The sequence below is a fragment of the Perognathus longimembris genome, chromosome 11 (assembly GCF_023159225.1).
Source record: "Perognathus longimembris pacificus isolate PPM17 chromosome 11, ASM2315922v1, whole genome shotgun sequence".
In the NCBI taxonomy this organism is placed as follows: Eukaryota; Metazoa; Chordata; class Mammalia; order Rodentia; family Heteromyidae; genus Perognathus; species Perognathus longimembris.
In genome coordinates, this window is record NC_063171.1 from 53068010 (window position 1) to 53088405 (window position 20396).

The 20396-nt window shown below is 38.3% G+C and overlaps 1 protein-coding gene across 3 annotated transcripts in view; it reads right to left on the minus strand.

Moving 5' to 3' along the window:
* Positions 1-3583: 3583 nt before the first annotated feature.
* Positions 3584-20396, minus strand: part of Dtl (denticleless E3 ubiquitin protein ligase homolog) — a 32733-nt gene continuing 15920 nt past the window's right edge. For all 3 annotated transcript variants that reach the window (XM_048356792.1, XM_048356793.1, XM_048356794.1), the window contains 5 exons: positions 19430-19542; positions 14083-14172; positions 12246-12381; positions 5908-6737; positions 3584-4202 (listed from right to left, as the gene is read on the minus strand). In XM_048356792.1, coding sequence (XP_048212749.1) covers positions 4104-4202; positions 5908-6737; positions 12246-12381; positions 14083-14172; positions 19430-19542 — 1268 coding nt within the window. In that variant the 3' untranslated portion in view covers positions 3584-4103. The remainder of the gene's footprint in view (positions 4203-5907; positions 6738-12245; positions 12382-14082; positions 14173-19429; positions 19543-20396) is intronic.

A 20396-nucleotide genomic window follows, 5' to 3' on the forward strand; every position in this document is an offset into this window, starting at 1 on the left:
GTGTTACTGGTCAGGCAAGGAGTGATTGAGTTGGCACCAAAGAAAGACCTAACGAACACCTGTAGCTTCCTCTCTAAAACTGATCAGAGCTGGAAGCAGGAGACGGGAGGGTGGGCTTTGTGTGAACAAAGGCCAGGATGTAGATTTGCCGATTATAGCACATTTAAACTGTGACCATTGAAGAAATAATGTCCAGAATGACACCTGTGCCCATGTAAACACGACAAAGTCTCAGCATGTCTTGGAATCTCCAGCTTCCCACAGGCCTACTTTTCCTGTTGAAAAAACTGGGGTTGGAAGGCCCTGCACTTGCTTAAAAACAAGGACAAGCTTGCAAGGTGATTCTTATTTAGTTCCTGTACCTGGGTTGAATGAAGATTTTGTGGAAAGGCAGTAGGAAAGAGTTAAGTACATTTTTATGTGAATTGGTCAAGTATGGATCGTTAAGTCCTGCCCTCCTACCTTATGGGAATAATGGCTAACAGTAAGTGTTCAATAAATGTCAGCTACCACGCTAAGGCACTGTTCTAAATTTTACATGCAATAACCACATAGTCCCATTCTATAGACAGGAAATAGGTTAAGAAACTTATCCAAAGTCAAAACTAGGGTTTGGGACTCACAGCTAGTAAAGAACATAACAGAATATAAAGACTATAAGAGTAAAGAATGTAATAAAAACATGGATAGGCATTTTGTGTTAGTCATCTTTCCACTGCCATAACAAAATATTTGAAATAAATCAATTTGTAGGAGAAAAGGTATAAAATTCAGTTTCAGAGGTTTCTGTCCATGGTACCTTGGGTCTACTGCTTTGGGGCCTGTGGTGGCATAGTAATAGGTCCACAGTGGTATAGCACATGGGGGAGAAATCTCACCTCATGGCAATAAAGCAAGAGACAAGGTCTTATAACCTCTTTCAATGGCATACTTCCAATGATCTAACTTCCTCTACTAAGCTTCACCTCTTAAAGGTTCTACCACCTTTTCAGTGTTAAGAATGGTAATCAAACCTTTACCACATGGCCTTTAGGGGACATTTAAAAATCTAAACCATACATTTTGAAAACTTACAGGCAGCTGTGTGTCAGAGGGTTATTCCTATAATCCTGGTTACCAAGGAGGCTGAGATCTGAGGATCAAGGGTCAAAGTCAGCCTAGGCTGGAAAATCCATGAGGCTATCTCCAATCACCAGCAAAAAGCCAGAAGTGGAGGTGTGACCCACGTGGGAGAGTGCTAGCTTTGAGCAAAATCTCAGGGATAGTGTCTAGGTCCTGAGTTCAAGTCTCAGGACCAGTACAAAATAAATAAATAAAAATAAAAATTTGATCAGCTGGGGTAGGTGGCTCAAGTGGTTGAGTAATTGCCTAGCAAGAACAAGGTCCTGAGTTCAAACCCCAATCCTAAAAATCTGATCAGTGTCTCTCAAATGATGATTTTAGCCTACCGAAGGTGCCACAGATAAGAGCAACTTCTTTGAGAACTAAAAATAAACAGGAAACTTTGCAAACAGGTGCCTCACACAGAGCCTGGCATCTAGGAGATGAATGAATGGCTGAATTGAACGCCTTCCAATCAAAGGCATTTTAAAATGTTCTACTGCTATTCCTATTCTACAAAATGGCTTGAAAACAATTTAGAATGTCATAACAGAAAAGGGTATGTGGCAAGCTAAGAAAATTAAAGAAAATGGAGTATAAATAGAATATTAAAGCTCAAAAATTACAAATCAAGACCCTGATTACGTTTCCTTGAAATCCTCTTCAATAGTATGCCAAGGAAGATAAGGACTTGGCATCTAGGATCAAATAAGCCTGATCTTTAATCAGACTTATCCGTGCTGTGTATATATGCTGCAGCTATACTGACTTGAACAGGGTGCATAATATGCTCAGCTAAATTTGTGTGTGTGTGTGTGTGTGTTGATCCTGGGGCTTGCTGTTGCTCTACCATTTAAGTCTTGCCTCCAGTTCAGCTTTTAGCTGCTTAGTTTGTAGATGAAGTCTCAAGGACTTTTTCTGCCCTGCTGGCTTCAAACTACAATCCTCTGGAGCTCAGCTTCCTTTGTAGCTAGGATTACAGACCTGGCCTCTTTCAGGTTTTAGTAAAAGATTATATCCTTGGGAATGCATTTCATTCAATGAACAAGTAGAGGAGATTCTTCACTCTTATTACAGTTCTTTTGTGCAAATTGATTCTGGGTTAATGTAAAAGGCTCAGAAAAAGACATCAGATAAGGTAAAAGGCTTGATTATTCAAGATCAGCACAAAGCCTAACAGGGACACAGACGAGGATAATTATTATCTCATTACATTTAACCTTTGGCACTTACTTGCAGTAGGAGTTTTCCAAGTGGGACAGGTTAGTTATATACACTAGTATCTTGGCTGTTTGTGACAGCCACATTTTACCCCAGTTTCACTCCCTAGTACTGCCAGAAGATATGCAGAGATACAAGGCCATCTACTTGACTGACAATTTTCTTTTCTATGGATCTTCTAACCATCTTGGAGTATGAGTGATATTTAGCACTAATGGTGAGTATGGGTCAATCAAGCATCAAATAAATTGATTTCCTAAACATTCAATTAAGGGTATGGTGTGTTTGGTGTTGATCACAGCAATTCTATGACTTCCCTTTATTTTTACCTTGGATAAAACCATGAAGAACCTATGCAGACATGGTTAACTCAAAGGAACTAAAAGAATTTTCATTAGTGGATTTTTTTGAGATACGATAGAATCTTATGTAGCTCAGGCTGGCCTTCAACTTGCAATCCTGTTGCCTCAGCTTCCTGATTAAAGGGATTACAGGCACACACCACCTTCTTAAGAGATTTTTAAAATCAGGACAAAAGTGGCAATAAGGTCTACACTGTTCCTTGGGATATGAATAAAATGAATTGAGTTTGATAACTGGAAGGGGATCATTTCCAAATACACAAAGCTTCTTTCCATGAGTATACAGGGGAAAAATAGAACCCAGGTTCATTTCAAAATGACGGATACATAATTGTTGTTTAATGGGAGAAATTTTTAAAGTATTATGCATATCACTAAAGAGTCAATTGATCATTGTATTAAACACCCAGATCAAGTTCCTTTTTGGGGAATACCTCAAGGGTATTTGAGAAGGCTACTCTTTTTAAAGAATATCAAGAAAAAGCCAAGCTTTATTTTTGAGGCCTGGATTTTCAGTTTAGTGCTATCATTTTTTATTAAAAAAAATCAATGAATAAATCATTACTTAAAAAAAATCTGGGCTGGGAATGTGGCTTAGTGGTAGAATGCTTGCCTAACATTCATAAAGGCCTGGATTGGATTCCTCAGTCAGTCCCATATAAAAAGAAAAAGCCAGAAGTGGTGCTGTGGCTCAAGTGGTAGAGTTGTTAGTCTCGAGCAAAAGCTCAGGGGCAATGCCCAGGCCCTGAGTTCAAGCCACAGGACTGGCAAAAAAAAAAATAAAAATCTGATAAACTTATTTCAGGGAAAAACGATGAATCAGAGCTTTCTGTCTCTGTATCCTAGTTTGTCCAGAGTGCACATTCATTTATTACTGCATTTAAAGTAAAGATGTTTTAATCAAGAAATTTTATTTTAACAATGAACCAGTATAAATGAACTAATCTGATGACATTTTTATACACACTTTAGCTTATATATTTCAAATAAACTTATGCTTGTTTGAGGCAGAAAAGATCCAGATGTGTGGGGCATGTCTTCAGCAGTTTGCCTTCCGACAGGCCTGTCCTGCAGCTGCCAGACATCCACTGTTTAAGTGAACTTTCAGGTTAAAGAGATACTGTCTTCCTCTTTTGCCTCTATAACCTGAGATGTCATTATTATATAAAATGTGTAATTTAAAAAGGTAAAGATTATCCGTTCACAATGCAAGAGTGACAAAGTTACTTTATGACATTTAAACACAGCTATTATTCACTCTGATATTCACGGCAAGTAGAACCAGACTAGGTGTAATAAAGAGTAGAAAAGATTTTCTCAAAATGAAAGATGGCAACTTTTTTTAAAGAGCAAAGTTAGAGTTACTCTCTTCATCTTGTTAGTGGGCCAAAGTTCAGTTAACTCACTCAAGATTGGAATCTATAGTTCTGTCGAGTGTTCAGGGCTACAGAAATCATCTTGAGACTTCCTATGAAAGTACGTACAGATCTTCCTCATGGAGCTGGGAGTAATGGTGACCTAGAAGAAGAAAATTTAGATTTCAGAGTTTTTCTAAGTTCAAAGGTATCTCAGTAAGTTACCCCTAATACCTTATCTTAGAATGACAAAGTATTTACTAGGTAAGTCTACTAGGAACCAAAAAGGTTTTGTTAGCCCAAGTGCCAGTGGCTCACACTTATAATACTAGCTACTCAGGAGGCTGAGATCTGAGGACTGAGGTTCAAAGCTAGCCAGGGCAAAAAAGTCCCCATGTAACTCTTATCTCCAATTAACCACTCAAAAAGCAGAAGTGGCACTGTGGCTCAAGCGGTAGAGTACTAGTCTTGAGCACAAAGAGGTTCAGGGACAGTACCAAGGCCCTGAGTTCAAGCCCCATAATTGACAAGAAAAAAAAGAAGGAAAGAGGTTTTAATTACTATCAATTTAGGAATAAATGAATTCAATCAGCCTCTCCAATTTATAAGCGACACAGAAACTTCTAAGTTATCACTATCACATAGAAGAAAAGTGTGTGCGCGCACACATGCGCCCACACTCCTCTTGGGGCTTGAACTCAGGGCCTGAGCACTGTCCCTGAACTTTTATGCTCAAGGTTAACACTTTATCATTGGAGCCACAGCCCCACTTCCAGCTTTTTGATGATTAACTGGAGGTAAGAGTTCCACGAACTTTCCTGCCACAGTTGCTTTAATCTTTTTTTTTTTTTTTTTTTTTTTTTTTAGAAATCCATGGGTCTATAAATCACTGAAATGTCAGCCCATTAAAGAAGTGATTTCTGGATGAAGTTGCTTTTTTTTTTTGCCAGTCCTGAGCCTTGGACTCAGGGCCTGAGCACTGTCCCTGGCTTCTCTTTGCTCAAGGCTAGCACTCTGCCACTTGAGCCACAGCGCCACTTCTGGCCGTTTTGTATCTATGTGGTGCTGGGGACTTGATCCCAGGGCTTCATGTATATGAGGCAAGCACTTTTGCCACTAGGCCATATTCCCAGCCCATGAAGTTGCTTTAATCTTGATCCTCAGATCTCAACTTCCTGAGTAGCTGGCACCAGCACCTGGCTCAGTAAAGATTTTAAAAACAATGTTTGAGCTGCTAAGGGCATATGGGTGTTTTTGCTGGTTATTTTTGAGACAGATCTCAATACCTTTTTTCCTCAAAGGCTGGCCTTCAACTATAATCCTCCAGATTTCAGCCTACTGGGTAGCTAGGACTATAGGTGCAAGCCATTTGTGCCAGCTGAAAGGATGGACTATAATGGGAATAGAGTTGCTAGATAAAATATACCATACCTAGTTAAATTTGAATCTCAGATATGTAATTTACTATAAAAAATTGTAGTATAAAGGCAGGCACTGGTGGTTCATGTCTATAATCCTAGTGACTCAGGAGACCAAGATCTAAGGCTCCCAGTTCAAAGCCAGCCCAGTTCAGGAAAGTCCATAAGACTCTTAACCACCAGAAAACCAGAAGTGGAGCTGTGGCTCAAAATGGTAGTGTTAGCCTCGAGCCCAAAAGCGAAGGGGCAGTGCCTAGGCTCTGAGCTCAAGTACCATGATGACCAAAAAACCCTGTAGTATAAATAAATCCTATGCAAAATTTGCCATTTCATTGGTTATATGTTCAATCTGGCAACTCTTAAAAATAAACAGACTTAAGTGTTGACTTGAAATATGTATCTAGTATCCTTCAGGTTAGGAAACGTATCTTACTGCCACAGGACACTTACCGGGCCAGGTGATGTCTTTGCACTCTGTCTCCTGGAATTGGGTGTCTGGGCTGACGGACTTCGTGGAGATGAAGTGTCAGCCTTCCGTTTGGCTGCCATAGCCAACAACCAGTTTTTATTCTCTGGGGAGCTATTCTCCTTGCCTACCACTTCAGAGCCTTCTCCACAAGGTCTCATAGGAAGAGGTAGCATTCCACAGCTTTCTGAAGTGTAAGGACTGACCGGAGAAGGAGGCTCAGAGACACTTGTACTAGCTCCTTCACTCTTACTTGACTTGGTGGGACCTAGAGAGTCCTTGTTAAGGTCTTCCTGGTTGCCAGCAAGGCAGCACAGATCCAAATGAAGACTTTCAACTTGGCCATCCAGCTCAGTCACACAATTGCAACTCTTCACGCACTTTTGTTTCACACTCTCCAGACAGCTTGAGTCTAGCCGCCTCTTCACTCTATTTCTAGACTCAGAGCAGGCGTCTGCTTGGGATGATTTCTGGCTCACAGGAATGAGGGCTTTTCTTGGAGATGTGATCTTTGTCTCAGAAGCAGGTGGACTTATAGGTGACGAGGAAGGCGTTCGAGTCACCCAGTTTCTAAGAGACATCTTGAAAGATGGGAGTGGCTTGGGAGAGACAGAGGAGGTGGAGCCTCTTCTGCTGACAGGAGACCAAACCTTGGCAGGAGGGGTCTTAATGGACAATGTTGGCGTATTTGATGGAAGTGGGAGGTCTCCAGAACAGCTTGGAGCACAAGCTGCCGATGATGGGGAGGACATGGATGGGCTGCTCTTTGCCCTGGGTGCTTTGGCAGGAGTACTCTGGTTATTTGTTACTGCTACTGCAAAATGAAGACAGGATCATGAAAATCAGAAGTGAAACCTGTAGAAACTCCCCAAATTCTTAAAGACAACAGCAGCTAAGCTAACCATCCAAGGCTTGATCTGCCAATAAGTGGGTTAACATGTATCATTTGATTCCTACCATAGATCCTTTTAGCACTTTCCTTTACCTTTCCTAATCATCAGGCTCCCACCTGTGGTAAAATATTTACTTATAAAAATCTAGAAAATAAAAAGAAAACTCTCAAAGTGCCCAAGTCACTTTCAGTAGTTTCTATACATTTGAATGTTATATATATAATCTATACCTCAAATTTTTCCTATGCAAATGAGACTAATGTATACATTACTGGATAATCTTTTGTATCTAAGATTATTTTTGTTATATGTATTTATGGGGTACAATGTGATGCTCTATATACACACTGTAGTATGATTGTCAAGCTAATATATCTATCATCTCATAAATACTTAAAAATTTATTCTCTTAACAGCCTTCAGATACAGACAGCATATTATTAACAGTAGTCACAAAATAGACTTCAAGACTTATTCGTCACCTCATCCTCAAGCTTAATCTGTTTCATACACACATACACCACACACACACAATTGTATTGTTTAACACATCCACACCATTCTGTCTGCTTCTGGGTGCAACATTTTTAGGTTCTACATATTTGAGAGATCATGTAGTATTCCTTTTCTTTCTTTTTTTTCCCCTGCCAGTCCTGGGGCTTGAATTCAGGGCCTAAGCACTGTCCCTGGCTTCCTTTTGCTCAAGGCTAGCACTCTACCACTTGAGCCACAGACCCATTTCCAGCTTTTTCTGTTTATGTGGTGCTGAGGAATTGAACCCAGGGCTTCATACATGCTAGGCAAGCATTCTCCCGCGAAGCCACATTCCCAGCCTCCAGTATTTTTCTTTCTGCGTGCAGTTTATTTTCCTTTTTTCTTTGGCAGTCCTGGGGCTGGAACTCAGGGCCAGAGCACTATTTACTCATTTGTTGGTGACAACTGGGTTGCTTCTATATCTTAGCTTCAGTGAATATGTGAGTGCATGTATCTCTTCCACATATTCATTTCATTTCCTTTGGCTGTACAACCAGTGGAATTGTTGGATCATGGTAGTTTTACTTTTTTGAAAAACTTCCATGCTGTTTTCCACAAAACAGCTGAGCTACTTATATTTTCATCAACAGTTTACAAAGCTTCCTTTTTCTTCACATCACTACTTTTTGTCTTCCTGATAAGTTATTCTAACACAGAATACACCTTTATTGTAGTATAAATACATATTCTTATTATTAGTGACATTCAATTTTTCTTTTACATACCCATTGGCCAGTTAGGCCTTCTTTCAAGAAATGCCTATTAACATCTTTTGCCCATTTTTAAATCAAGAATCAACCAGCTTCCCAAACACTTTCCACACTAATATGGATTTATACTGTCATTTATAATGGCCACAAAGCATACAAAGAACAGGTGCTTTGTAATCATCTAACATACACTCCATAGAAGATTATAAATTAAGACACAGGTTTTTATGGTATTTCAGTTTCATGAGTAAAGCGGAATTAACATTTTTATATGTACTTTGGACCCATGGTATGGAAAAACAGCAACACACACGGACTCTCAAAGAGAAACATACAGGTTTATAGCCAGACACAATCACTTATTCATTTAATGTGACTTCTGGCATGACCATTCATCTGACTCATTTTTCCAAATCTGTTAAATAAAAATAATGCTATCAATTATCTGTTAATATTATCAAGCCTCACATGACTCTCAGTTTAATTTACGAAGACTACTAATGATCAACTAGCCAAGAATACAAGGAACATTCAGCATCTCAAAAGCTTGCTGTCTACAAAGCAAATCCATCTTAGAGACTAGCATCCTTATCCCTTTGTGTATCCTATACACAATGGCAACCACTTCAAATTCTTAAAAACTTTATGCTTCTTTGCTCTTAAGCTAAACCACAAACAGCACTGTATTTTATCATTTAACTTCTGAGCTTTCTACATTTCTAAAACTGTGTTCTTATCTTCAAATAACAAGAATAGGCATCTATCTATTTCTCAGTCACGAAGTCTTTGAATTGTAACTTCAATATTTTTTATTCCGCTTAGCTTCTGAATTGCATTTACATGCAGCTAAATTTAGAATGGGCTGTTATAAAAATGAAATCTTTTAGTAGGATTAAATATCTGTACATACTAACTTTAAGTCAAGTAATCACTGGTGCTGGTTCTGGGGCTTGAACTCAGGCCCTGGGTGCTATTCCTGAATATTTTTTGCTTAAGGCTAGTACTCTTCCACTTGAGCCACACACAGAGTCTTAGTGACCTTTCTTGCCTGGGCTGGCTTTGAACTGTGATCCTCAGATCTCAGCCTCCTGAGTAGCTAGGATTATAGGCGTGAGACACCAGTGCCCACTGTCCCGATATTTTCTATCCAATGCCTTTTACGATACAAACAGTAGTGAATTTTCTGTCTCAGGACAGAAAAATTTATAAATTGACTTTTGCCTAAACTTTCTCTTCAAACATTTAAAACCAACCCAAGTGATGTTGCTCTTTTGTTGAAATCACCACTGGAAAACGCTTGCTTTGTCATAACGTGTTATGGAAAGAATTTCATAATAGTGATCTGCCTATGGAGTTTCTGGTTGTAGTCCTCATATACTGCTCGAAACCCTGATGACAGTCATTACTTCAGGAGGAAGGAAGTTTTTCACTTACTATACTCCTCAGAGCAGGTCACTGTACAGCTGCCATAGTCATGTGCTTCATTTAAATGGGCGTACAGTTAGGACCAAAGTCCTAAAATACGTTACGGAAACAAGAGTTATACCACTGCTGTAATTATTCTCAACACGCCATGTGGACTCGCACTACTTTTTTTCTCTTTTTCCTTGTCAGTTTGTTTGACTGAGTGGTTTGTCTAGTTTTGTCTCTCTTGTAGTCTCCTCCTGTGGCTGTACCCTCGCTACCACTGTATTACATCCAAGTACCCTGGATATTGTCTATATAGGTAATAGAAATGGGGAAGGGAGAGGGACTACCAAAATGGAGAGACAAAGAACAAAAAGACAAACTATTCAAAAAGCAACACTTAGAAACCATTTGGTGTAAACCAACTGCACAACTCTTGGGGGGAGAGGGGAAATGAGGGAGGAGGTAACAAGTGGAACAAGAAATGTATTCACTGCCTTTCATATGAATCTGTAACCCCTCTGTATCACACTTTGACATTAAAAATATACTATGGGTCTTACAATATACCAATTCTAGAGCAAGATTAGGGGAAATGAAGGGGCACAGGGAGAAATCAGCTATCTAAAACTTAGGTAGGAAGTATTTACTATAGGTCAGCAGATACCTTTGTAATACCTAAGGTATTACAAAGTTGGGGCACTTCCTCTTTCTTCAGGATGTTATGACCCTGGAGGTCAAAGCAAAGATTTTGTTAACTCTGAAAGTTAGCAAAACTTTGGGTCAAATTTAAACTTTTGTTTAAAGTTTAAACTGTAGCTAGATTATAAGAGTGTAAAATTTCATGATAAAAAATTCAACAGTAGCTGGGCACCTGTAGTTCATGCCTGTAATCCTAGCTACTCAAGATGTGGAGATCTGAGGATCGTGGTTCAAAGCCAGGCTAGGCAGGAAATTCTGTGAGACTCACCTCTGATTTACCACCAAAAAGCCAGAAGTGGATCTGAGGCACAAAAAACTCAGGAACAGCACTCAGACCCAGAGTTCAAGCCCCAAGACCCTCCTTCCACAATATCCCCTTCCAAATTCAAACAGTATAAAGAGGAAGAAAGTAATGGGTTAAAAGTCTTCTTGGAATTTTCTCATTCATTCATATTCATAGGTACACCATAATCTTCTATGTGTGAAATTATCAATATATAAGTATATGTATATTTTCTTAAAATAACTCAGACACTAATAGCTTATACTTTACATGTACCTGTTTAGCAACTTGCTCTTTATCATTTTCTCTGTATCTCTTTAGAAAAGTATAGACGCACTGCATTCTTTCTAACAGCATATCACTACATTGGAGATTCCCCTATAGGTAAAGTATGAGATCTCTAACACATAGCAGAGGGTTACTGAAAGTCAGCTCCTTTGAGGAGTCCTAGAGTTCACTAATAATCTGCCAATCTGCAATTTCTTTCTATATATATATGAAGGCTAGCCATCTGGTCTTACCCTACCTTTTCAGTCTTATCACTTACTAGGCTCCTTTAGGATCCTGTTATAGATTATTGCTGCTTCCTGAACAAGCTGTGTACTGTCACATCATTGTTTTGTGCACGTGGTTTTCTTGGCCAGTTCTTTGCCAGGCAAACATTCTTCTCATGTTTCAAGGCTCTCCATTGTGAAGCGTTCACAAACTGTTTTCCTCCTCTCCCACGGGAAGTGGGTGTTTAGAGCTCTTCATTAATACAGCTAGGAGAAATATTTACAATGCACTGTAGTTTTTGCATCTGCCTCCTAGATTAGATTGTGCGCTTACAGGGCAAGTGATGACAGGGTGTCAGTAGGTAGCCCAGACTGGTCTTAACTCAGCCTCCCGAGTGCTGGGATCATCCTGTGCATCACTATACTGGACTTGGATGACTTACGGCTTCTGCTACTTCTCTGGTCTAAGTTACCATGAACACATCTTGGATTATTCCAATGGTTTTTAAAGTTAGCCTTAGGCTTTAACTCTGATTCCCTTAAAATTTGTTCTCAACACAGGAGCAAGAACATTCAACTTAACAGTCAGATCATGCTATTCCTCTGTTCAAAACTCTCCAGTGGCTTTCTGTCTGTGAGAATAAATGCCAAAGTCTGACAAGAACTTCTTTCTAACTACTTTCCTCTTCCCTTTCCTTTGCCCCTTCCAGCCACAGGTGCTATTGCCTCTTTGAACAAGTATGACAGGCTTGTTGTTCTTGCGTTAGGGCCTTGTACTTGCTATTTTGTCTGCTTGGTATACCTTTATCAAAACATCCACAGGGCTCATTAGTTACTTTACCTTTTTTTTTTTTCACTCAGTCTTTTTTTCATTTTCACTGAGGGCTTCTGGTCTATCTAGTAGAAAAATTTAAGAGCATGCCTTGCCATTCTTCCTTTTGGTTTTTTTCCAATGCACTCAATCTTAACATATATTTTATTTTACTATTTTTTTCTTACCATATTTGTTGTCTCTCCTAATATGTAAGCTCTTTATATATCTTTTGCTTGTTGCTGAGCAAAACTAAGCAACTATGAACAGTGCCCAGTAATAGGTTTCTAAGTCCATCACTATATCCTAGTGCCTTGTGTAGATGATATAGCATTGCTTAGACAGTATTTCTTTTAAAACAGAATGAATGCCAAGAAGATGGTGCTTTTCTTTAAAAATGTACTAAGACTAAATTTAGTGACTCACTATATTTGGTAGGATTAAACCAATAAAACCATTAAAAATTAGAAAACTCATGACAGCCTTACCCAGGCCCGCTCTTATCTCTTTTTTCTTCTGAGAGGCCCAACCCACTATGGAATGTTTATCTCCCAGTGGTTTCTCCTCTAAGGCTCTATTCAAGCGCCACAGTTTTAGTGTATTATCATCAGAGCAGGTAGCAATCTAAAAAAACAACAGGAAGGGAGTGAAAAATAAATGTGCCAGAAGGGATTAAGACAAGAGAATTATTTTGCCTGCTTTAATATGATATAGAAAATTATACCTAATGTATAGCAGAACTCCATTCCTTGACTTCAGCAATCATTTCAGATTTCCAAAGAAGAAAATTCTCTAGTTTATTTTTTATATGTATTTTCTGCTGGTATGACTTTCATGATTGGTAATTTTTTTTTTTTTTTTTTTTTGGCCAGTCCTGGGCCTTGGACCCAGGGCCTGAGCACTGTCCCTGGCTTCTTCCCGCTCAAGGCTAGCACTCCGCCACTTGAGCCACAGCGCCGCTTCTGGCCGTTTTCTGTATATGTGGTGCTGGGGAATCGAACCTAGGGCCTCGTGTATCCGAGGCAGGCACTCTTGCCACTAGGCTATATCCCCAGCCCATGATTGGTAATTTTTTACCTACCCAAAGCTCTACTATAACAGGCTCATTTCATTTTCTTTCATGAAGTAGGATAACTCATTGTCTTTACAACCATCTATTCAACGATGAAACACTTAATTAAGATATCCTTTGTATTCTGTGAAATGATCAATGATGGTGTATCATCAATCTTCAGGTTTTACAATTTTCATCTGAATTCTGCATGCTCTGTCTTATTGCTAAAGTAATGGCATAATTTCGAATCAGATTTAGATCACAATCCCAGTAGGTTGTGACAAATACAATGAAAGCATTCCTTGGAGATTCTTTTCAGATAGGTAAAGGAGCAATCTGGGAAAGTAAGCTTGGTAGACCAAAAGAAGTTAAAATAACCTTTGCCCCTTTAAAAATATCTGACCATTTTTTGATCTTGGTCCCAGGCCTTTTAAGGCAGAGAAAGCCCAGCTTGAAGAGCCTGTGGCAAATGGCCACTGGTACCAGAGCTATTCCCCAGCACTTGTTTATATAATTTCTCTATTTCAGTCACTAAAGAGAAAAAAGAACACACGTTCTCCTAAGTCTTGGCCCCCAAGAGACTGGCAACTTTTTCCTTTCCTTACTGGGAGGTCAAAAGAAGATACACATATTTTAGTGCTCAACAAGAAATACTTTGAATCCCACAATCACTCCATATGATAACAATAAATTATTTACAGAGCATCTACTTATGTCCGGTAATTTACATTCTTCCCCCGCCCCCCTCCAGTCCTGGGGCTTGAACTCAGGGCCTGGGCACTGTCCCTAAGCTTCTTTTGCTCAAGGCTAGCACTCTACCACTTGAACCATAGTGTCACTTTCGGCTTTTTCTATGTATATGGTACTGAGGAATTGAGCCCAGGGCTTCATGCATGCTAGGCAAGCACTCTACCACTAGGTCAAACTCCTGGCCCCTTTACATTCTTTATCTTATTTAAAAAACCTGAAACTCAAATCTGTAAAATGGGACATTTACTTGCTCAAAGTGATTTTCACCTTACGCTATTTTTTTTCATTTTAGATTTAAGATGAATCTTAAGAACTTAATGCTATACCTACATAGGGAATAACTGAATTAAAGTAGAAATTCAATAATGTATAATGTAATTTCTCTTTTGGCAGTGGAAAATAGTATGCGTGTACTCATACCCAGGTACTCTCCATATCTTTTATTTCTAATCTCTCAAACCTTGGGAAAATCCACAAACTTGTGATCTGCTTTTTACTCTCATTATATACTTGTTCCAAACCTTTGTAAAGTCGGATGGACACCAGCATACAGATGTGACCTCTTGAGAATGACCCAGGAGCACGGTGGGGGGATGCCAGGGTAGAGAGACCTAACACAATCAAAAGGAAACAAGTCAGTAAAACAGCGTCAGGTTCCCCCAGAGGGTTCTTCTTATTCTACCATCCTGGGCCTTTTGAGGACTTTGGGGCTACTACTAAGCCTTTAACACTTGCTTAGTTATAGTTCAAAAATGAATTCCCATGAGCAATGTAATTCTTGTCACTGATTTGAGAAAACACAATGGAAGTAGTTCAAAACAGGTGAAAGAATATGAACTTAGATATCTAAACAGTTTACTTCCACTAAGGACTACCTAGCTAAATATATGTTTTGACTAAAATTCAAGATTGACATTGTCCCTTAGTGAGTAAACTTTCTGGAAGGATGAGGTTCAATTGCTAGGTACTACACTTTTACATAGACAAGCTAGTCCTGTTGTTACATGGCTTGGGTATTTTCAGATCTTCTCTAGTAAGTTACTTCCAGGAAAAGTAACAGTGAATCCTGAAGGTATCTGGAACATGCTACCAGCTGTCTTGGGATAAGGGGACATCTTCCTTCCAGAAGACCCTACATGACCCTTTCATTTTCAGTTGGATACCTGAAGGCTTGAAAGGATATAAAAGCTGAAATTTACCTGGTATTTTTGTAGAATAATATTTCCAGTTAATTTACTTAAAGAAAAGTTAAATTTTCAAGTAAGTCTTAAAGAAGGATCATTATGCTGAACTGCCTGTGACTAAGAAACACATTATACCATCATTGAATGCTACTAGTAATATGATTTGATAACACTGTATAGTTAACTCATTCAATATATTTTATAGGCCACAGGAATTAACACAAATAATATAAACCTACGTAACTGTCATTACCACAAGTTTGAAAAAAAAGCAAGGGAGTTATTCTCTATTCATTTTTCCCAGGCTTGACATATAGTTCATTTGTATAAAGTGGAGATAACTGTGGAAAGCATCTGTAAAAATGACTTGGTAAACTATTTAATAGATTTCTTAGATTACAGTTAAGAGATCTGACACCAATTCGTGTGTGTGTGTGTGTGTGCGCGCGCGCACGCACGCGTGCGCCAGTCCTGGGGCTTGAAGGCCTGGGTTGCTGTCCTTGAGCTTTTTGCTCAAGGTTAGTGCTCTACCACTGAAGCCACAGTGCTACTTCTGGCTTTTTCTCAGTAGTTTACTAGAGTGTCATTATTTCCCAGGAAACATACTCTAGAAAGGATTTTTAAGGTAGTGTTTGACTATCTTGGTTGTCACAGGAATTCTTCTTCCATTTGTAAAGGTCATTGTTTCTCTGCACCTAGGGCCCATACAAGTCTGGTAGCCACAAGTTACAAGGGAGAGAGGATTCTAATATCTCTCTGAACATCCCAGGTAGGAACACATTATTCTCTACTGGCTTACCCTGCCTCTAACTTTTCATTTCATATTACCTCTTCTCTAGTTTCTGTGTCATTTTACCTAGGAGTACCAAAATAAGTATACAAAGGACTAAGGTAAATTTTAAGATAAAAATGAATAGCTTCCAACAGAATTAAGGCAGTTTAGGTCTATCCTAGTACTGGTATATACTTGGTGACTGATTCTTGATACCTGATGACTAATCTCTTCTAATGTAACTCAGATGCTTTTTTAGAATCTTCATCTTCATTGAGATTTGTATATTAAGCCAGGCACTAGATGCTCACATCTATAATCCTAGCTACTGAGGAGGCTGAGATCTGGTTTGAAGCCAGCACAAGCAGGAAAGTGTATGAGACTCTTATCACTAATTAACTACAAGGAAACTGGAAGTGGGTTCAGTGACAGCCTTTTGAAAAAGCTCAGGGACAGCACCCAGGCCCAGAGTTCAAGCTCCATGACTGACCAAAAAAAAGTATGCTGGAAAACATTACTATAATTACTTCATTTCTTAAAGCTCTCTTTTCCTTTAAGTAGGAAGGAGATTAATATTTTAAAGTCTAAGAGACATTTCCATCTAAGCATTTGGGAGATAGTCAAACAAAAAATGTCCTCTCTTACATATTTCAAAGGATATTCAAAGGCACAAGGAATCTCAAAGCTGAAATGACAAAGGTACCTCTAGAAGCAAATAAATCTAACCTTCAGGTTTTTAAAGCACTGTGTGTACTTAAACATGCAAAAAAATATCACTTTTCCTCACAAAGTCTCACGCTACCTAGCTGGAAACCAAATCTAATCTTTATTTCTGCCATGAGATCATTTACACTTCCTAAAGTGTCAGGCTCAATGTTTTGTCAGTCAGCGGTAGAATGGCTATGCCAAATCAGTTTATTTATAACCACTGCAAAATTATTTAGTAGTTCTATCATAAACACATCAGGGAGGAGGAGGTAGGAGTTGAGGTGGGACAATGGGTAAGAAATTAAAGACTTCACATCTCTCCATTGAGGACTAAATAATGAGGACTAAAATGTCATTCTCTTCTGTTTGCAAGATGAAACAAAAGCCACCCTCTCCTTTCTTTTACTGTTGACTTGTGACTATAGCTTTTAAGCACAGAAAAATATTTCAGCAACAACAGTCTAAACAATCAGCTTGTATGAAATTATAAATTACCACCCCTCCTACCCATTTTAATCATGAAAAAGAGAAACGGAACTACCTCACTAGGCAAATTCAATATTAGGAGCAGCAAGCTTGCCAGGATCTCAAATATCAAGACTTGCACATTGAGTTGGACTGTGGGTACAGGCAAGGGAACATCACGTCTGAACCACGTCATTCAGTGGTGACATGTGACCCAACCTAGACTCTAGAAAGGGTCAATGATGTATGTGGTGGCCACTGATTGGATGTCTGAAAATGGGTTAGAAACAACAGCCAAGTATCTTTTTTAGCATGTGTCTCTAAGGGGAAGAAGTAACCCCCCTTAACTCTCATTCACTAAAAGAAAAGTTTAAAAAGGCTTTTGTGATAGAGAAGACTAGAGAAACTAACAACTAACAACAAAATTCCATGTATGTACACACACATAAAACAAAGCATATTACTATGCATAAAGAATGTACCTAGTATGACTGCATATGAACACATGGTTTATATGTTATTGTGGGGTTTTTTTTGCATAATCTACAATTCTTGGTATGATTGAAATTTCTGGCTTTTTGTTTTTTTTTAAGAGATCTCAAAAGATATAGACTTGTGGTGAGTAAAATTCTCTAGGTAAATTGGGGGGCCAAAGTAGATATATAGGTACAACAGTGAGGAAAAATAAGCCCAAGTCCAAATTTGAGACTCAAATTTCAATGTAAGACAGAAGCCTTAAGGTACTAGCGACACATATAATGTTTAAAGCCAAAGGAAGAATATGATAAACTAGGCAATTACTATTTTATAAGATGGACTTTCAAGTATACATTTTATTAGCAAATCTTCATTGAAAAATATAAGAGCAATTTTTCAAAAATCTGTGGAAAGAGGCAGGCACCACATAAAAGTATCTTGGGTAGAATAGTATCTCCACCTTCTGATCATTTAGGATATTGTTACTAAAAGCTTTCAAATAATATAAGGTTCTGTTGCCTTTTTCCAACTCTAGGTATACAGAAATCACTTTTTCGTACTTCCTCCTAGGACTTTTTCTCCTTTAGACTTCAAATTAACAGCTTTAATTAAAATACTAAATAACAGTATTAAAGTGTGTGTGTGTGTGTGAGCACGCACACGTGCCAGTCAGTCCTCAGGGTTGAACTCAGGGTTCACCTGAACTCAGGGTTTAGGCCACTGTCCCTAAGCTTTTTTGTTCAAGGCTAGGGCCCTACCACTTAAGCCACAGCCCTACTTCCAGCTTTTTTGCTAATTAATTGGAAATAGAGTTTTATAGACTTTCCTGCCTGGGCTGGCTTGGAATTGTGAGCCTCAAATCTCAGCCTCTTGAGCAGTTAGGACTACAAGTGTGAGCCATCAGTGCCAGGCTGATAGGCCAGCTCAGGAAAAAAAGTAGAAGACCCTATCCAAAAAATAACTACAGTAAAAAGGAATTCAACTCCAGTACTGCAAGAACAAAGGAAAGGAGGGAGGTACGCTGACCACTGCGAGAAGGAATATGGAGCGACATTGCTCAAGTGGTAGAGTAAATGCAAGGCCTTGAGTTCAAATCTCAGCACCAAAAATTTATATGTAAGTAAAAACTGTACAAACAAAATAATCTTATCTATTTAATAGCCCCAAGAGAAAAAATAATATATTGTTATTATTTTTCATTTTTACTCTTCAAATGTATTGGTTGTACAAAGGGATTTTATTTTGATATTTACATAAATGTATACCATGTCCTCTATATATTCACCCTTCTTAAAAACAAATGATTTAATTTTTGTATTTTCATACATACATAAGTACACTGACCGCTTTGTTTATATCACTTTTTACTTATACTTATTTTGAATATATATGCATATAAATTTTTTGGTTGGTACTCTTTACTCACTCTCACAGGTACCTACCTCTCAATAGAACTTGTTACACATTTCTGTCATTCATTTTCTTTAGTGTATATTAATTGTATACTATATGCAATTGTATATTTTGTTACAATGTATAATTTCATACACACATTTTTATGTTGTAGTTAGATTAACCCCTCTAATGTTCTCTCTTCACATCCCAGCTTTTGGTGAGTTTTCTTAAGCCACCTTCATGCACAATGTATTTCCATATTATTTACCCTCTAACATTCTCTTATTTTCTCCCTCCAAATGGTCCCACAATTACAGTCAAGCTCTCTCTCTCTCTGTGTATACACACATATACTGTATAAGCCTATCTTTTAAGACTAGATTCTGTGTTATTAAAAAAACATTCAGACTTTGGCTTCTGAATCTAATTTGGCTTAACATGAGCTCTAGATCTATCCACTTTCCTGCAAATGTTTTAATTTCATTCTTTATGGCTTGTGTGTATGTACATATACATCACATTTTCTATCCAAGAATACAATTATATAAATCATTTTCCGTAACTTTTTTGCAAGGATCTTCTATGGGTGATTTAAGTGCTGGATCTTAGAAATTGACTGTTTTGAAGAAGTCTGACAAGCAAGAAAGGATGGTACAGAGGATATAGAATATTAATTTCTGATAAGCTATAATCAAAAACAATAGTATATATATTTTCTGATAGTGCCTGTAAAATAAGCTAAGCAACCTTTATCAAATATCAGGAAAAGCCAATAATATTTATGTTTAATTTACCTCATATTAGACAGGAAAAAAATGTTCAAGAGGTAATTCGTCTCACATTCATGGGGGAAATTTGGTAACTTACCTTCCAGATATAAGCAGCTTCATCACTTGAGCCACTGATTAAAAACTGGTCGTCGGGACTTAGACTGGATTTAATGTAAAAGGTAGAGTTCTGGTGTCCATTGAAGACAGCCACTGCCAGAGGGGGGGGAAAAACCAATTACTTGTTTCTTGTTGCTTCCAGTGTTCTAATGAACGCAAACAGCATACACATATTTAAGTTTTATTAACATTCACTAAAGAGGCTATTTATATTAGACCCAATCTCATAAACTCAATTTAAATATAAATTGCTATGAAAGATAAATCTTGCAAAATAAAGCGCTCCCTTTATTTTGAACACTGCTCCCAAATTGTACTTATTCATCCTTGGCTCTAAACTATGAATGGCAATTATAGTCTGAATTTCCTACTAAGCTTGTTTTTATTGCCCTCTGCTGGACTGGCAACGCCTTTAATACCCACTTTAGCCTTAGTTAGCTCAATTTAGTTTAGCTTTTTTCTTTTGGCAGTACTAAAGCTGAAACTTGGGACCTTGTGGTTGCTAGGCAGGTGCTGTCTCATTTCAACTACACTTCCAAGCCCTTTTTGCTTGTAAGTTATCTTTTAGCCAGCACCTTGTGTTCTTTGAATGGGGTTAGACTGAGCCATAATCCTCCTACCTACAACCTACCTTGTAGTCAGGATTACAAACAAATGCCACCACGCTCAGCTTTGTTAAAATGGGCATCTCAATAACTTTTTGCTTCAGCTATCCTCAAACTATGATCTTCCATCTTTACCTCTAAAGCAGCTGGCTGGGTTTTTTTGTTTGCTTTCATACAGGGTCTATGTTGCACTAGGAGGCCTTAAACTCCGGTCTTACTGTCTCAGATTACTCAGTGTTGAGATTATAAGTATGCACCAGCATGCTAGGTTTCCACTTAGTTTTTCTGTGATGATTTGGGTATGGGATATGAACATTACTTAGTCTAATACAATACTATCAA